The sequence below is a fragment of the Falco naumanni genome, chromosome Z (genome assembly GCF_017639655.2).
Source record: "Falco naumanni isolate bFalNau1 chromosome Z, bFalNau1.pat, whole genome shotgun sequence".
In the NCBI taxonomy this organism is placed as follows: Eukaryota; Metazoa; Chordata; class Aves; order Falconiformes; family Falconidae; genus Falco; species Falco naumanni.
The window spans coordinates 68,896,361-68,914,114 of record NC_054080.1 but is presented as its reverse complement, the minus strand read 5'-3'; the positions used below and the strand labels follow the sequence as shown (position 1 = coordinate 68,914,114).

Sequence of the window (17,754 nt, the reverse complement as noted above, 5' to 3'; positions counted from 1 at the left end):
GTGAATTACAGATTGGGAGAAACAGATCTCCCAGGTGGACCAGCTGAATTCCATTTCACATTTAAAAATACAAGTCTTCTGAGATGTAGGGGCTTCTTAATTTTAGGCTGTTGTATTGTAAACTCTTTGATGCTGTTCATATCTGAAACTTTTTGTTCCTTTATTTGCTCTATTACTGCGACTAAATATTTCAAGTCTGCATATGCAAAATTAATTCACATATTTTAACAGATGTTCCCTATTTTCCCTTTTCTTTTAAGAATTAAGAAAAACCAGTGATGTCAACTATTGCTTATCCATAAAATCAAAATTACAGAGGGAGAATGGAGAGGTATGTACTTCTTGTATGCCTATTTTGACAGAAGTTATTTTAAGAATCAACAGAAAATAAATTATGAATGTTTACCATATATTTCCTATCAAATATGTGCTTACGCAGACTATACGCATTTACACATTTTAGAAGATGAGCGTAGTTCTCTAGGTTTCATACATGGATTAACTAGTGAATCACTTAGTTGGGATAGGGGTGCTCCCATCCTAGGAAATAGGGTTTTGACGTTTATTTCATTTTTTGTTCAACAGTGGTATAGACCCTGTCTGCCCTAAAAGATACAGCTCTCCTGGAGAAGTAGATCATGGTGCCATACCTTTTAACCTACTCTTGCACACAGGACCACATGCCATTTATTAGCTCACTGCTGCTTTGTGTGGTCTGCAGCAGCCTCACTGGAGACTCTAGACCTCTGCGTGACACTATTCACCATAAGTAGTGGCTGGAGTATTAAGGCATTCCAGCCACACTTGTATTTGTGCCGTACCTCTGGCGTGGGACCCTGACCAGTCTCACTGAGACATTAGCTGAAGAAAGAATTGTCACTAACATGAAGTCTACAGGGATTGACAGTTTTACAGGCTCCAAGAAAGTACCAGATGGGCTCCTACCTCAAGCAAGAAATTGAGCATTGTACCAAGAATTTGGGTGCTTGACTTAAAGATTTTCTTTGGTAAAGGTGGTCGCTGAGATTCTTGATGACTGCTTTTTAGGCTCGGATCTCTATTTGGTCCTGGAAAGGAGATATAAACATGGCCAGTTATGCTAATGTGTATGATTGGGGATTTTTGGTAGATTAAACCTGATCTGATATAAAAACCTGCATTGCAAATGCTTTGCTTCTGCTGCCTTGTCATTGTATTCAGTGCTCGATAAACATCAGAAAAATTCAAGCGCAGGAATAATTTACCCATTATAAGCCTGAGGTATATTTAGCTTCTATGGAACAGAGCTGGAGCTTTTATTTTGTTTTAAGTTGAATGAGGTACTTAAATATTAAAGTACTGGGTGGAAAAAAAAACTTTTAAAAAAATCTCTAACATTGACCATTTCTGTTGGCTACACGGTTAGAGGTTTGGTTAGGGTAGGATGAGTTTGTTGCTATTCTGATGTGTTTCATTTCTCTTTGGTTTGCGTTGAATTTTTGTTCTGTTGAGTTCTGTTTTAACACAGACTTCCCCTTGAACTAAGGTTATATAAAACAAAGAAGACTAAAGTGACTGTGTTTCTTTCCAGTGAAGTAGAAGCAGAAATTATTTTTTTGCCTTGTTGTAGAAAGTTGCTGTGAAATTGGCTGAAACATGATTTCTGTTCTAGGTATACACACAGTGACTAGAGCAGCAATTCAGAGGCAAGGCTAGGGAAGTGGGGTTAGAATGTCTGTAAATAGAAGTTGGTCATATTTGGGTGTATTTAACATTTATGACTGTATGAGATTTATGGGTAATTGCTATTCTTTGATTTATACATCTGATTTCAATTATGGCAGTTCTGTGGCAGGACATAAGTACAAAATAAGCAGTAAGTACGTCATGTTCAGGTTGAAGTGAAGAATTATGATTTTAGCAGGCATTCTGTAGGGGATCCTTGTCATCATAGGGCCTAGAAATAACACATGAATTGTGGGAAACATGAATTAATATCTTCAAGCAATTACATAATTATAAGTAGAGGTTCCATTGGTGGGAAGCAGAATATAACACTTCAGCTCATGCTGAGTTGCAGTCTGTACCGGGATCGGTTCTATTTATTTGAGTACAATTATTCACAGAGCAGCCTATTTAAAGCAGGTTTTACTTGGGTAAGCATATTACTTTTCTAATCCTTAATTTTCAAAGTTCCAGAATAGAGCTAGTCAGAAAATTTTCACCTTTTCTGGCAACAGGCTGGAAGTTCTGTTAAAAATAATAATTAAGCGGCAATGTGTCAGTTTTTCACAGAAAGGAACTTAAGAGATGCCATGCTTGGAATTGAATTATTTCCTTAAACTGTTAGAATTGATTTACCAGAATAAAGTAAATTAAATTTTTTTTGTAGGTCACTGAAACACCAAATTAATTAAGTCCAGAACCTTTCTTGGTGGGTAGATTAGGGTTTTTTTTAGCAAAATCACAAGTGAAGTATCCCATTATAGTCTGCTGAATTACTCAGTTCCTTAAAACACCACACTGTGTCTGTGGCCCAACAAAGCATTGTTTTTCCGACACATATTCAGGGAGTTTCTCTGTACCCAGTTAGTAGGTACATCTTTTGTCTGCTATTTCACTATTCGTAAAACAGAGCCTTAGTACTTTTCTGGGGAAATGATACTAAATGATAACCTAATAAAGGGCACTATGAGCTTATTTGTAAAATCATAATATCTTATTTATAATTAGAACTATAAATGCAAGATAAGCATATCGCTTGTATCATTGTTAACTTTCCTTTTCCGTTAAGGAGTCACGGCACAACAGCACAGTTGAAGAAGATTCTGAAGGAGATAATGATTCTGAGGAATTTTATTATGGAGGACAGGTAATGGAGGGAATTTTTGCACAAGTTTCAAGAAATTAGTGTTTGGGAGCTTCTGTTGTTCATTCCACTGTAAATTTATGAAAATTTATTAGGTTTCTTCATCATTGAATAGAATGCAATGTGTATATATATATATATAGTGGTTTATAGCAAAAATATTGAATAAGTTACACAGCATAATATTATCAAATTTTAAATAGGGTTAGTTTGTTTACATTTGCAAAGCTGTAAGAATAGAAAAAGCAAGTACTCCTCAGAAAAATTTGAAAATAGAAGCCAGTTGCTTACTTCCAGGAAATAGATACTGATTCTTTAAAGGTTGTCCCACTATTGATAAAAATGGGAAGTCAGTCTGGATCCAAATCAGTTTCCTTATGGAGAATTTCCATTTTGTAAAGTCAAGAGCACTGCAATTTAATGGTAAAAATAGATATTACAAAATAATTTTGGTCTAGGCAATAGTCTATTCTTTTTCTGAGCTCTACAGTTAAATTCACCTTGAAAAATGCTGCATATTTTTAGATTAATGTACTGCTCTGTGTCTTTCCTTCTTGTTCCCTCAGCAGAACTAGTTATTATTACATTCTCTTATGTACTGGGAAATAAAATCTCTTCATCTCTTTTCTTTTTGCAGTGTCAATAGAGCGCTTCATGCTGCTAGTCTATGCACGTTTTTCTTATCTTTTTAGTCTTGACTATTGCCCTGAAGAAATAATTTCTCACATTATTAGAACTCTTTATTTAGGAACATTTTAATGGATTACGGTTGCTGTTTATGGAAGTTGTCATGGCCTCAGCCTTGAGGCTGAAGCTGTCCGTGCCCTGGGTGCAGAGCCAGGGCTGCAGAAGCATGCCAGCAGTGCCAGCCGGTTGGGTTGGTGCAGGGAGCATGGGATGCTGATGAGCAGAACATGGCCAAGCCTCTTACCTTGCAGAGCCAAGAGCGTGGTGGGGTTTGAACACAACATACATGTTGATGTGCTTTAAAAAAAAAAAAAGCACACCCCTAAAAAGCTATTACAAGTGATACTGAAACTGGAACTGAAGGAACCTATTTTCAATGTCAGAAATAACTGACATGGGGTATTGAGTCATGTTCACTTTAGAAATGAATGCAGGAATTGCCTCCCCTCAGCTGCTGACTTCTACAGTCCTGTGGAGTGCTGGGGAGGACCGTGTACACATACTTCAGTGCAAACAGCAAGATCTTATTTTAATCTGCCTGAGAGGAAAAACCTTCTGGTTTTGCCCTGTAGTGATGAGTTGTGTGTACTGGCTCCATTTTTCAACTCTGGAGAAAGGACAGTACCCTCAAGGTGAAGGAAAAGGCAACAAACAGCTAGGAGTGCTTATTTCTTGAACCAGTGCTAATACATTTGGTAAAGGATGCCTTCCGGTGCTCAAAAGAATGACTAAATATTAACACTGTCTGTGAGATAAGAGCACAGAGAGCAGTTTATCATTCTGCAAGGTGTCAAAGGGCTGTATAATAGGCAGTTTTGGTTAAAATTTAGTTGCCTTCTATTTGAAGTGCAAACGACATTATGTTGCGTTGTAATTTTTTAAGGTAATACATTTAATGGAAGGAATTATAACTGGAAAACCCCCAAACAATTAGATCAGCAATAAAAATAAAATATCAGAGGATTGTGACTATCTTGACTATAGAGTATTCAAAAAGCAGAATAAGGAGAACCAACAAACAAAAAAAGACATTATAGAAAGTATATTTAACAAGATAGAAAAAAGGAAATGTTTAATTTTAAATTTCATAGTCAAAAAGACAAAATTCTAAAGAGGACCTGTAGAATTAAAGAAGATAAATGGGAAGTCAGGTAACGAGCAAAGTCCCTCTAGAGATAAAAAGAACAGTCCTTTTTCAGATGAAGTGATCGTTAAGAGTTAAGCGAGCACCAGGTGGATTGGGAAGACAAAATAGTTGACTGTGTATGTGGGGAACAAGCAAGGCAAGCTTCTTCATTTGAGACAAGTGTGTGCAGTGCCCACAGAGAATGGGGACAAAAATTCTGAGTTTAGCAACTATAGGGAATAGATGGCAGTGTAACTCTGTGCAATACACTTGGGAAAGATGAAGGTCATGGATAATTCTTAACATTTTTAAGTGGTTACAGTTGGAAAGACAAGAGAGCAGCTGCTGATGTAACAAGGACTGTGGACAATGGCAAATGACATTTCATGAGCAGTTAAAACAAGATAGGACCTTTTGGTCATAAATTAAATGTTTGTATCTACTTCCTAGGCACCTATTTGTAATCCTTTCTAAGGATTTAATGGATAAATACTTTAAAATAGCTAAGTGATTCAAAAGCCTAAGTCCTATTGATTTTCAATGGGATTTAGGTTTGTAAATCATTTATCTCCTTCAAAAATGCAACCTTTTGTCATTATTTGGGACAAAATAACTGAATCAGGTCTCAGATCAAAAACAGAGACTTTCTAAACACAGACCTTTCAGATACAGCAAAGTTATCAGATTTTTAAGCTTTTATATTCACTTTCTCTGAGATGTTTTGTTAATTCTTGCTTTGAATCTCTACTGCATTTGCAAATGAGAACAAGTGGTTGAAACAGTAATACTACTGCCTTTGGTGCTCTCTTGCCTTCTCTCTTATGCTTTAGTTACAGGACATACTTGCAAATGCTGATACACAAAACTCTGGCAGTCTCCCCTGCATACATCATCATGTCTGTGGCACTATTTCAGGGGTGGAAAGTAACATAATGTGGTCTTACAATTTGCCAGAACACTGCTTTGCTTCCTTTTTGAGTTCATAACCTCTTACCATCAAAAAGTAGATTGGAGAAGGCATTGTGTTGAGCAGTCCAGTGTTCTGCATAGTGTTCTTTTTGTATGTTACTATTAATGATACATAACAATGATTGAAAAAATGTGATTTAACCAACGAAGGTGGTGGATGCACCACAGTTATAATTTGTGAAGGGTTGCTGTGCTCTCTTTGGAAGCAGGACAGCAACTATTTATGCATCTTTGAAGAATTCATCTTTGAGTAATGAGCATTTTAAAAGGATTGCTTTGCTCCTACCTAAACTGAAAAAAAAATAGAAGTTTTCTTCCCATGCTTTTTCTACTTGGAAAATTGTTCTGACATACCTGCACAAACAGTAGAGGTATACTTGGCTTACACCCTTCTGGTCATGAACATCATTGATATCTCTGATAAACACATGACTGCACCATGCTGATGATTTCTGTGCCTTATATTTCAAGAATCCTTAGTCTAATCAAATTATTCTTTGCTAATTTTCACATGTAAAAAGTGATCATCTGATTATGTTTCCTATTGAAATATACTTAATTATATTGAAAAGTACATCTCTAGAAAGCAGATCTGAAAGTGTCATAGCACTGGTCTCCTACAGGTTTGGGTGTACAAATCGATGCAATGGTACTGCAGCTGAATAGGGTTCTGCAATAGCAAGAATTCTTTGCAGGAATTCCTGTATAAGGAAATACACATATATATGTATGGCCAAAGGGAAAAATTACAGCTTTGTGCTTTGCTCTCTGAATTTGTCGAAGGTACCAACCAAATTCTACTCTCATTTCTGAATCTGTCCACATTTAGGGAGTTCATCAACTTCTGTGGAATTACTGTCATTCTAGTTGTTGTAAAGAAGTAGAATTAGGTTCATACAATCAGCAGCACACCACTTAACCGGAAAGTAGTAGTAGACTGTGAATAGATTGTTTCAAGCCTAAAGAGGTATTTTGGTCCTTGTAGAAGATAAGAGAATATTAATTATTTTGACTGCATACAGTCCAACCAGACCAGTTCACAAATTTTGCTTTTAGCGTAAGCACTAACATAACTTTTTCCATTGTTCATGTAGAGTTTGAAAAAAATTGGCATGATGTCTAAATACATATTTCTTTACACTTTCTCCAGTAAAATACTTAAATGGGAAATTGTTCTTTGATTTTATTTTTTTTCCATCTGATATTGTTGCACTGATGGATAGAATACAGCCTGTAGGTAAGCTGAAAATGTCATTTAGATGCGGAGATCTGTGGTATGTAGAATAGTTTCATGCTTCTCTTGTTGAGCCCAAGCCATTCTGTGCCTAATATATAGGAGAGTGACAGCAAGCAAGAAGGAGCAAACCTTTGTCCTGTAGTGGCTGGACTGGGATGAACTGAGAGGGTTCTTCTCAACAGTTTTAAAATGTGTAAGAGTCTCAGAACAAAACCCAGGACAAGATGGCAGAGAGATGAGTCCATTGCAGCTTCTCTTTGCACAAACAGGAGTGGGACCCTCAAAAAAATTTCATGGTGAGGTGCCTGCTTTGCAAATCACATTACTTAGCAGAGCTAGACCACCTGAGTGCTTCAGCTAATCAACACAGTGCCCTTTCTGAGCGTGGCATTAAGAAATCTTCATGCAGCATATTTTGCAGGGGGAACTTTTAAAAGTCTAAATCAGGTGCCAGTAATGTCATAAATAAGAATTCCTATGTTTTTGGTTTTTTTCCCTGGTAGGTTAGCTATGATGGAGAACTTCACAAGCACCCACAGCTGGAGGCTGATTTGACAGCAGTGAGAGAGATCTATGGACCTAATGCAGTATCTCTCAGGTATGACACTGACCTTTCTCTGTTGTGGAACCTTAACATTTTGGAGGTTGAGTTCCTTGTAGACCTTCCCTGACTTCCAAAGCACAAGTATTTTCTGGTGATTTCTGCATATGGTGTGGCAAAAGGAAGGAACACTACTAGCTAGCAATAATGCTGGTTTTGTTTTTTCTTTTTTTTGTGGTTGAGTACTGATACAACTGGCAGTGCTGAGGACAAGCCCTGGAAGCCTGTTCAAAAATATCATTGTCTTTTGCTGTTCAGTTGGTATTTGATCAGGCTGTTACATTTTGTTGAAAATTACTATTCAGCATTACTCTAAACCTTTGTTAAATTCCTTTTCTGTCATATTCTGTCTTTTGCCCTGGAGGTGAACAAGGGGAATGGTAAGACATCTAGTAAATGTTTTTCCTAGGGAAAGGCTGAAGAAACTGGATTTGTCTAGTCTGGAAGAAAGAGAAGGAGAAGACATAATAACAGTTCTTCTTCAAATATGTTGTTTGTAGATAGAAAAATGATCAAATGCTCTCTGTTGTCATCATGAGAGAGACAACAAAAACCTAGTTGTGTTAGCAACAAACAAGAATTTTATTAGATTTTAGGAAAGCTTTCTAATTGTGGGAATCTAAAGTATCCTATGCAGGGAAGCGTTGGAACCTCAGTCGAAGATAGATTGCAAAGATTAATTACACAAAAATTCTGTTGGGCATTTATAAGAGTGCATGATTCTGCCTTAGGGCATAGCTGTATGATGATTTTAATGCACTTCAGGTCTTTTATAACTTCATTTCCATCTATATAATCTAATAATTTCATAAAAATAACACATAGGAAAGATGTAACAGACCTATGAGATGTATGACCACGAAAGTACTGACATTGTTATAAAACAAGAAATATATAAAGCAAATAATAAAATGCAGAGAAGATAACTTTAGGTATACATATATTGCAAGTAACAATTCCCATTAACCTCTAAACAGTAAGTTCTGTTATTTTTGTCTTAAGAAGAGAGAGCATGTCTACAACTGTGGTGTACTATACCTTTTAAGTGGAAATTTCATTACATTTCAAAGGCCCAGGCAATTGAAATCGAAATAGTTTTACATGGATTTAGGAAATTAATGAGATAAATGTTTAGTTGCCAAACTTATAACTGTGAAATTGAGAATACCTTGATAATAGGCTCCCTCAGACTCCTAAGATTGAAACATCATATTTAACTTTTTGAAAACTTTAATACATATAATTTATTGAGTCAACTGTTTCATTGGAAGCGTGATCTCCTTGAGCTCACTTTAACAGAGATTAGTATCTGTGCCTGCTTTTGCCATGTGGAAACTGCTGCAGTTGAAAATACTTAATTCTTGGAAACGAGAAACACAGCATTAAGCATTTAGTTTCATCTCTCTCCTGCATCATCACTTCTCTGTGGAAAGAGAAGTCTGTCTGACAGTGACACCCACTAAGATGCATACTTCCTAGACAGCTGACCCTCTTTCAGTAGTCTCTTGCTGTCACAGAGTCAATTGTACATATAAAAGTGAAATTCCTATACCTGCGTGCTTTTCACCACTACCCTTTGAAATCTGTCCACCAAAGCTATGAGTACGACCTGTGGACCAGTTTGGACCGATCCAAACTCTTTAGTATCTATTTATGTTGTGTATGCATTGACAGGCAGAGGACCTCTGGGACCTTCAAAATCAAGATGTGTTCATAGAGCCGTTGTAGGCAGCAGATCATAAGCTGCAGGTTCTGGAAGAAAACATGATTTCTTCCTTCCTTTCAGCCTGGGGAAGTAAAACTAGAGTCAGTATCATGTGTCTAAAATCCATTTTCTAGATGATAATGGAGTGGGGACAGAGGGATTTCAGTGAGTATGGAAATTCCACAGTTACAACTTCTTTTTATTTTGTCCCTTCTTCCACTAATGTTTCTGTGTTTCATTAGTTCAAGTGTATTTCCATGTAATTGATAAAATCATGCTTGTTCACAGCCTTTTGAACCTCAGACATGTGAATAACACCAGCCTGTGTTCATAAATACCACTTAAGAGTTCATAACAATATGTTCTTTGGATCTTCTGGAAAATTAACAAAAAAATCTGAGGCCACTGTTGCGTAGGATAATGGCTAAGCCGTCCAGTAGGTGAAGAATTTCACTGTTTCGAAGTGAGGTCTTCAGTAAGCTGTAGGAGATCAGCAAGCACGTGCACAGATCTGGGTGAGCAAACTCTGGAGCAGCTCTTAGAGTCGTTGGGAAGCCTCCAGGTAACACAGCCCTGGCTAGCCATTTACCTGCCCTGTGTGTGCCACAGGTGGACACGTCTGGTCTAGAGAGAGACTTTGGGTTTGCCCTTACCAGAAAGAACCACTGAGATGCCAAGGTTTGGTGGAAGGGGTTGCTTCCACCAAGCCTCACAAGAGATCAAGAAATTTCCAGTGTGATCTGGGCCCTACCATGGGCTGAGAAGCCACTTTGGTAGGAGGTAGTTATAGTCACAAAAATAACTTTGTATTATAAAATTACCTCATCAACTTGTCTATGCCCAGCTGCTACTGTGCACTGTCTCTGTCTGGTTTAATAGAAAAGCGTCGAAGTCACTGTGAGCAGAAGCATAGAAATGCAGTGTAAAGAAAAAAACTCACTAGAAGCTAATCTGAAAAATTGAGAGTGATTGCACTTTTACAGTGTTGTCCTCTTAAGTAATTTAAAGGAAAGCAATTTTTTATTTAGGTGTGTGAATATTTTCTAGCCCTATTTTTCAGAAGTCTTCAAGTACATTGGGGGAGGGCAGTCAGAATGAGTCAGAAAATAAGAGCCAAAACCGTTGCACTTTAAATGTAAGACGGCAATGAAACACCTATGAGCATAAGTTAAATCTGAACCTTGGGGATTCCAGCAATACTACACATAACAGCTGAAGTAAGGTAACTATTGCCTTGAGCACGTTACGGGCCAATCTTTACGTTTTGACAAACAAATGCTTGAATGTATGAAGCAATCCCACAGGTATAATATGCCACCCTCTAGGCTATGTTGTATTTGTCTTCAATGATTTATCTCAAGCCTCTCAGTAGGTTGCTGGCTGTTAACCTGAAATACTTCTGAAAATTAACTAGGGTTTTCTTTTGTCATAAATAGGAGCAGCACATGACCATTACTGTTTTCTTGATTTATATGTGCAATATGTGAGATAAAAATACGTAGTAGCAATGGTGAAGAATTTGGGAGAATTAGTAGAAAAAAAGATTGAACCTGTTTAAGCAAAATCCACTGAAAGAAAGTCCCGGTGCAGCAGACAGTCACCCACTGGGAATATTGGTCCAATCTATGTAAATGTGTATTTTATAACCATTCTGATTTTACAAACAAGATTATCCTTTGTGAAGTCTTCCCTGTTACAAGTACTCCTGGGCTGCGGAGTATCTTAAAGAGCTCTAATGTAATGTAATTCTTTACTTTCAGGGAATATGGAGCCATTGATGATGTAGATATTGATCTGCATATTGATGTTAGCTTTCTTGATGTAAGTAATGTAATCACACAATTACATAATGAACATTAATACCCATTTAATTCTGCTACACATCAGGCTCTCGAGACAACCACTGAGACTTTCCTTTTTTGGGGACTTGATCCTCACAAGTGGCTGTCAGCTTATTGATTGCTACTCAGTGGAGAGCTGTCCTGTTTCTTTTATGATTGCATTGTTAAAATGCTTTGTAGGCCTTTAATTACTGCATGTGTATTTCCTTTCAAACATGCATTGTGAATGGTAAATTCACTGATTTAAATTTCACTAAATTCAACTGATATGAATTAAATACATCTATTTTTTTGCTATCCTAGGCATCAGTTAGGTGAAAGCACTTTGCATAGAGTCCTGGAGGGAAGAAGACCTTGGCTGGAGCTCTCTTATGTGCTTCTCAACTTCTACAGCTGTTTAGGGAGAGGCTTAAGTGGCAAAGGAGACATAGGACAGTGGTGCTGTCAACCGGCAGCATGGCTTCTGTAGCAGTTATGCTGTCATTAACTCCACACTTCCTTACCTCGTCTGTGCAGTAACTTCCTGTCCTTTAGACAGAGAATAAATATTGGTGCTTTTAGGGGCATCATTAGCTTCTGCACAGATACATCTCATTCTCAGGTCATTGATACAATGAGATACATCCTCAGGTCAGCACAGCACATAAGATAGTTATTCTTGGGCTTTTCTAAAATTCTAAGAAAATCTGATCATACCTTGAATTATTTTGATTAGTCTTAAGAAGCAAAATTTTCCCTTGCCCTGTTATGGGATGAGTGTCCTTTCCATCTTTGCTTGCTTCTTTGCTTCTCAGCTGTGAAGCGGTATCTCTTGACAGATGGGAATGTGTCTGCCAGCACTGTAGGTGTAGTATTGTGTATAAACCTGTGCTCAGTTGAAATGAGCATACTCAAGAACTGGAAGCAGTCTGCCTCTCAGGGGCATCAGCAAGCAATATTATGTCCTAAGTCTCAAGTCTGAAGTTGGAGTAGATATTCCACAACTGGGTAAATGAATGGATGGTGTTTATTACAACCCTAAGGTAGACTGACAAAATGCAACAGTTCCTCATGATGTCTAATGGTGTGTGTTTTCTTTCTGTCTTGAACTAGGAAGAGATTGCTGTGGCTTGGGATGTAATTCGCACAGAGCCTATAATAGTGCGGTTGCACTGTTCACTTACACAGTACTTAAATGGTCCAGGTTAGTCACCTGTGTATTCTTCATGTACCTTGTACGTTCTTTCAGTCTGAGTCATGTACTAGGTAATAGATACTCATTCACTGCCAGATCTTTTACCCTGCATGTGCCTAGATTTACTGCTGAGAGCAGTCCTACTGGTTTGAATTTACGCTGACATATATTTGCACGCTAGGCCCTCAGTAATGACATGGGCACCTAATTTAAACTTTCATAGGTTGATTTTTGGAACCTGTTTTCCTGATATCCTATGAAATGCAACTGCTTCCCCTAGGAACCAGGGTTAAGGAATGAAGAGTTACAGTTTCTAATGTGTGATTTCCTGATTTTGGAAACCAGGTGTCATCTGCATAGATGAGATGTCACCGGTAAGGTACGCGTACACAGATCTGTGCAGCACATGAAAATGCCCTTTTTCATGCACATTTGAAGAATCAGGCCATGGTAACTACCCTATTTGACTGTGTGAACTTTGGGAATCTTTAGATTTAAATGAGTTGTTGGGTGAGTAAAGCTTCCTCACGAGAGTAAAAGTGGTCAGACTCCTGAAGAATCAACTTCATATGCAAGGGTCAACTCCAGATGTATTTTTACAGTGGGAAGTCAGAACTGAGTTGCAATTTGGATCATAACTTGCCCAGCTTTGGAGGCTTCCAGTACAAGCTGTCAGTTCAGGCTTGTGTCCGTGGGAGAATTCTGCCTCTGGAAAATCAATAGATATTTTCAGTCATAATATGTTTAGCAAGATGTGTCCCAATGAGCTATTTTTATAGGATATGTTGCCTACCGATGCTAACTGTAAAATATATTCTGTTCATTCAAGTAAGCATTTCATTACATCAGATATTTTTTTTTTGCTTGACTGTTCTTTGTGTCTGTATTTTATTACTTCAATCTTTTTTGTAAATATGGAGATCTTAAAATATGTATTTGCCATAGCAGGTAGCAGTGTTATTATTCAGAATATTTCTCTCAAAATGTAATCTAAAAAATAAAAAAGTGCAGCAAATAAGAGAAGGTGAAGGTGAAAAGCAGAATGCAGTAAGGAATGGTCCAGTGAAATGAGAAGTAACAACAAGATCTCTTCTGCCCTGTTGACAAGGTTAAAATGGGATGCTTAGTTCCCATTCCTGCAGCTAACTGACTGTGGGAGTGCCTGCGTACTGAGAAAGGCAAGATCAGGGCCAGAGGCAACTGCTTCGCTGGTACTGGATTTATGAGCTCAGATGCTGTTGCAGCTACGACTCCTTATTTAACAGAAAAGGATAATGAGATCCACCATCTTTTGTGTTAACAAGATCCTTTCTCTGTGAATTCCCTTTCCCTCTTAATTATTTTTTTTTTGAGACTACAGGGCCATGGCTTTATGCTACATCTTTTTGTCCTGTAGTACTTTCTGTTGATTGATTAAAGCAACAGAAATGCAGTATGCTCCAAAGCACAATGCAGGGTATTAGTACCACCTTGTAGCTGTGTAATACTGTGATTTTAGGTAGTCATTACTCTAGTTAATAGCTTGTCTCACTATTGTACTTGTGGACAGTTCCTCCCATGTGCCTTAGAAACCTGTCTTACATGAGGACAAATCAGCCTTTGGAGGTATCGGGCTGTCTCCTCTGGCTGTAGAGCTTAGCCAGCAATTGTAGTCTAGATGTCAGGTCTTAAGACTGCTGGTCTAGGTGTGATGATTCTCGTTTAAAGTTTTCCCCCCCTACCCTGTGTCCTAAATTTGGCAATCTAAAGACATTGCTAACCCTAATCAAATCATTAATTCCTTTTGAAAAAATCATCATTTTTTCTTTAAAAGATGAGAGTATGTTTGAATAATAACATTAGAGAAAGGGTATCTGCAAGGCTTTGAACTAAGTGAAATTGAACGGCCAGGTTAGATATATTGTGTTGTATTTAAAAATATAATTTATTAAAGTGAAATAAACTTTGATTTTTCAAATAAAATCTGGCTTTCTGAGTAATCAGAATAATGTAGATCTTAAAGTACTGATTTGCTTTTTGTAATAAAATTTGAACCAACTTCAGATTTGCTGTTTGCATTCCTTTTTTTTTACTTTACTGTAGTCATTACCACCTTACATAATATGAAGTATAAAGTCTATTCATCCTTGTAATGTGTGTTGGCTGTTGTCCTGCCTTGAGGACCTGAGGCTCTCTCAACAAGTGCTGGATTCCATCTGCCACTTTTATCTAGTAAATGTTATTAAAGTATTTTAGTATTACCAGGAGCTAATTTCCAGCGTTCACCCAATACACTCTCAAATTTCTGACAGATTAATATGGACATAACAATGTTAGGATGGTCTTGAGGAAAATTCAAGGTAATTCTTGGCCACTGGAATTGATATATCAGCCACTTAGATGATGATTATGGATCTTATAGTAAAATGCCCTCAGAAAGAAAACCCAGTTACCAATTAAGTTTATTCCACTCTGGATTTTCTTCATAGTCACAGGAACTGTAGTGTGTAAAGATTGTTTACCTGGAAAAAATTTTTAAGAGAGTAGGCAAAATTAATTACCAGTCCAGATACATTTAATCTGATACTGCTCTCTAGTAGTTACATAATATAAAAAACAAATATGCATTTTTGTAATTAAAATTAGTAGAAAAAGAAATATTGAGGGAAATTCAATTTTTAAAACACTCATTTGTAAAATTACAAATTATATTGACTGATATTCTGAAAAGGACCATTCATTTCTTAATAGACTTAGATGACATGTCTGCTTTCATCATTGCTTCAATGCTATTGTCTAAAGTAAAGGTCCAGATAGAACAGGGTCCTTAAATATGACTTATATGGTCATGAGTTTTTGATCATTACTGTAATTTCATATATCAACAATGTTTCCTTTTTCCATAGTGCCAACTGTGGATGTATTCCAGATCTCTACTAAGGAAAGATTTGGGCTGGGACATCAGCTGAAAAAGTAAGTCTAGAAAAGTGTAAACTCCTGTTTTTAAGCAAATGCTAACACTCTTTAGTTCCCAGACCAAGTCAGGTAGCATAAAATTCACAGGTTGTCAGGTTGGTTGGATCAAAGTGGTCTGAACTTGTTCTACTTCTAATAAAAAATATCAGGATTTGCCTTTTTAAGTTCAGTTTTGACAGTTGTTGAGGAGAGCCTAATCTGTGCTGCCTGCCAGGTTTTCTGTCACTTTGCTGCGATTCAGCCAGTAAGCTACAAAAATTCAAAATACTGTAGCTAGATGTGTTCAATTTCATGTTTCTGCTTAGATGGTGAAGCCTCTGGAGCAGGATTTTTGAGCGTCATGCATACCCTAAGGGGGCTATGCTTTCATGGTGGCCTGCAGGATGTACCGCAGTAATTGGGCCATCCACATTTTGAGGACAAGAGGGACAAATAGTAGAAAAACCCAGCAGTTTCATGTGTTCATGGTACAATTCAATTTAATAGAATTTTGCTCAGTCATCTTTTCATGTATGCTTGTGTATGTGTATTAAAATGACAATAAAATAGGCTTTAATATCTGACCATTGCAATGTTAAGAATTCCTCTAAGAAAAAAAATCTTTCACTGTTTCGTGTTGAAAGAAATTCAGTGCAGCATTTTTGTAACCTTAGAAATGAAGCAATGTTATTAAAATTTGTATAGTACATGACTTTGAAGAAAAAAAGTGAAACACTCCCCAGACATGAACAGTCTCTTAATATGTTTCAGTACTTGCACTGTCTGATTTGTGCACTGGGTAATTACTAAAAGTTCCCATAACACATTTTCAAGGACATAGCTGCATAACTCACAGTTGAGCAGAAGTCAGAATAGCCACGAACCCCATGGCCCCTCATGGCTGCAGCAACAGGATATTAATCTTTAAAGAGTCACTAAATTTTCAAAAAAGTCCATTACCAACTTCCATTTTGACAGTATCACTCACAGATGCCCGCTGCTAGATTAGAGTCACAGAGTAGGAACTACCGGAGGTCATCTAGTGCAACCCCCTGCTCTGGGTAATACTAACTTCAAAGTTGAGTTAGTTCACTCAGAGTCTGAGGCAGCTGAGCTCCGAAATCTCCAGCCTTTGTGGGCAACCTGTTGTATTTAACCACTCTTCCTGTGGATGTCTTCTTTTTATTATCCTGTAGGGTTTTTTAGCTTTTCTTGCTGCAACTTGTGAGCACTGCCTTTTGCTGTCCATCTCTGGGAAGTGTCTGCTCTGTCTTCTCTGTAAACGCTCTCTGGGTAGTGTAACAGTCAACATCCCTACCTTCATGCTTGTGCCTTAGGAGAATACACTCCTACTTGAGCAGCGTGATGCTGTAGCCTGTCTGTGTAATCGCTGGGGAGACAGATGCGGACAGTTGCTTGGGATGCTTTTGAATCAGTTTGTCTCTAGATCTCCATGAGAGGCATAGTTTCGTAAGTCTTGCAGTGGTTGTTTATGCAGACCGTATTCTCAGGAAGAGTTCTGTGTAAATTAGTTTCACGTGGAGAAAAAAAGAGTTTTTGAGGAGCTGAGGCACCCAGTCGTCAGTCCACATACATGGTAGGAAAACTCTGCCTGTAGAGTGAGGACATTGCATTGTGTTGCCTACATGGTGAGCAGAGACACCCCAGTATTAAAATGAGTATGTCTTGCCTAGGAAAATAATATCTTTTTTTCTTTCTTAATTTGCAGAATCATGCAGACGTTTGTTACACAACAGTGGAAAAATAGCAAAGAAAAATCTAATTGTACGCACAATAAGAAGATGTCTGACAAAAGGGTGAAATCCCCTCTGCACATCTTTTCTACATTGCGCAGGTAATAGCAAGGAAAAGGAGCTGTTAGCACCATATGCTGTTCAAAATCCACAGCAGACCTTGAGAAGTGAAATGTTGACTTTTCTCCATGGAGAAGTGCTCTATTTATATCTTACCTCATGGATTTCCAGTCCTTGCCTTGCATGACATCAAAAGTGAACTAGGTACTACTGCAGCTTTTAAGACTATTTGAAGGCAGGACATTTCAGTGCCCTGCTCTCTGAAAGAGCCATGTTTCATCTGGAATTGAAAATAATTGATTTTATTTCATTTTACTTGTTGTATTTATATCTTCATTAGCTTGGTAGCATTTGACTGTTACTTGAATAGCAAGAATATAAATACATGTAATTTATACAAGTAATATCTAACATAACACTTTTTTTTTTAATTGTGGTTGTCTAGCTGTTCTTTCCACAGCTGTGTGTATTTTTAATTTTTTTAAAAGTAAAATGGTCATTGATGAAAGAATAATTTTTAGAGCTGATAGGCAGCCACCCCTCTCCATTGTTTGAGTACGGTAATGTTCACCGCTTGTAAAATGCAGGCACAGAATTTCAAAGAACAAAGGCATTAAAAATATAAAAAGTAGTTTGTGAATAGTGCATTTGAATTCATTATGACTTCTGCCAGTTACTCATACTCTCTAGTGTATGTAAAATCAAGCTCTGATTTTTTCCAGGAATGTAACTATTTACTCTAGCATGGTTTCCTGCTTAGGAAGGGCTGACAGATCACCCCTTCTGTGATTTTCAATTGAATACTTCTTCAAACCGTC

At 37.5% G+C, this 17,754-nt stretch overlaps 1 protein-coding gene across 1 annotated transcript in view; it reads left to right on the top strand.

Annotated features, from left to right (window-relative positions):
• PARP8 (poly(ADP-ribose) polymerase family member 8) overlaps positions 1 to 17,754 on the top strand; it is a 120,148-nt gene that overhangs the window by 59,673 nt on the left and 42,721 nt on the right. Inside the window, exons 5-11 of the mRNA XM_040580285.1 lie at positions 261 to 331; positions 2,774 to 2,851; positions 7,371 to 7,465; positions 10,934 to 10,994; positions 12,107 to 12,197; positions 15,074 to 15,140; positions 16,852 to 16,977. Of these exons, the coding sequence (XP_040436219.1) occupies positions 261 to 331; positions 2,774 to 2,851; positions 7,371 to 7,465; positions 10,934 to 10,994; positions 12,107 to 12,197; positions 15,074 to 15,140; positions 16,852 to 16,977 (589 nt within the window). The remainder of the gene's footprint in view (positions 1 to 260; positions 332 to 2,773; positions 2,852 to 7,370; positions 7,466 to 10,933; positions 10,995 to 12,106; positions 12,198 to 15,073; positions 15,141 to 16,851; positions 16,978 to 17,754) is intronic.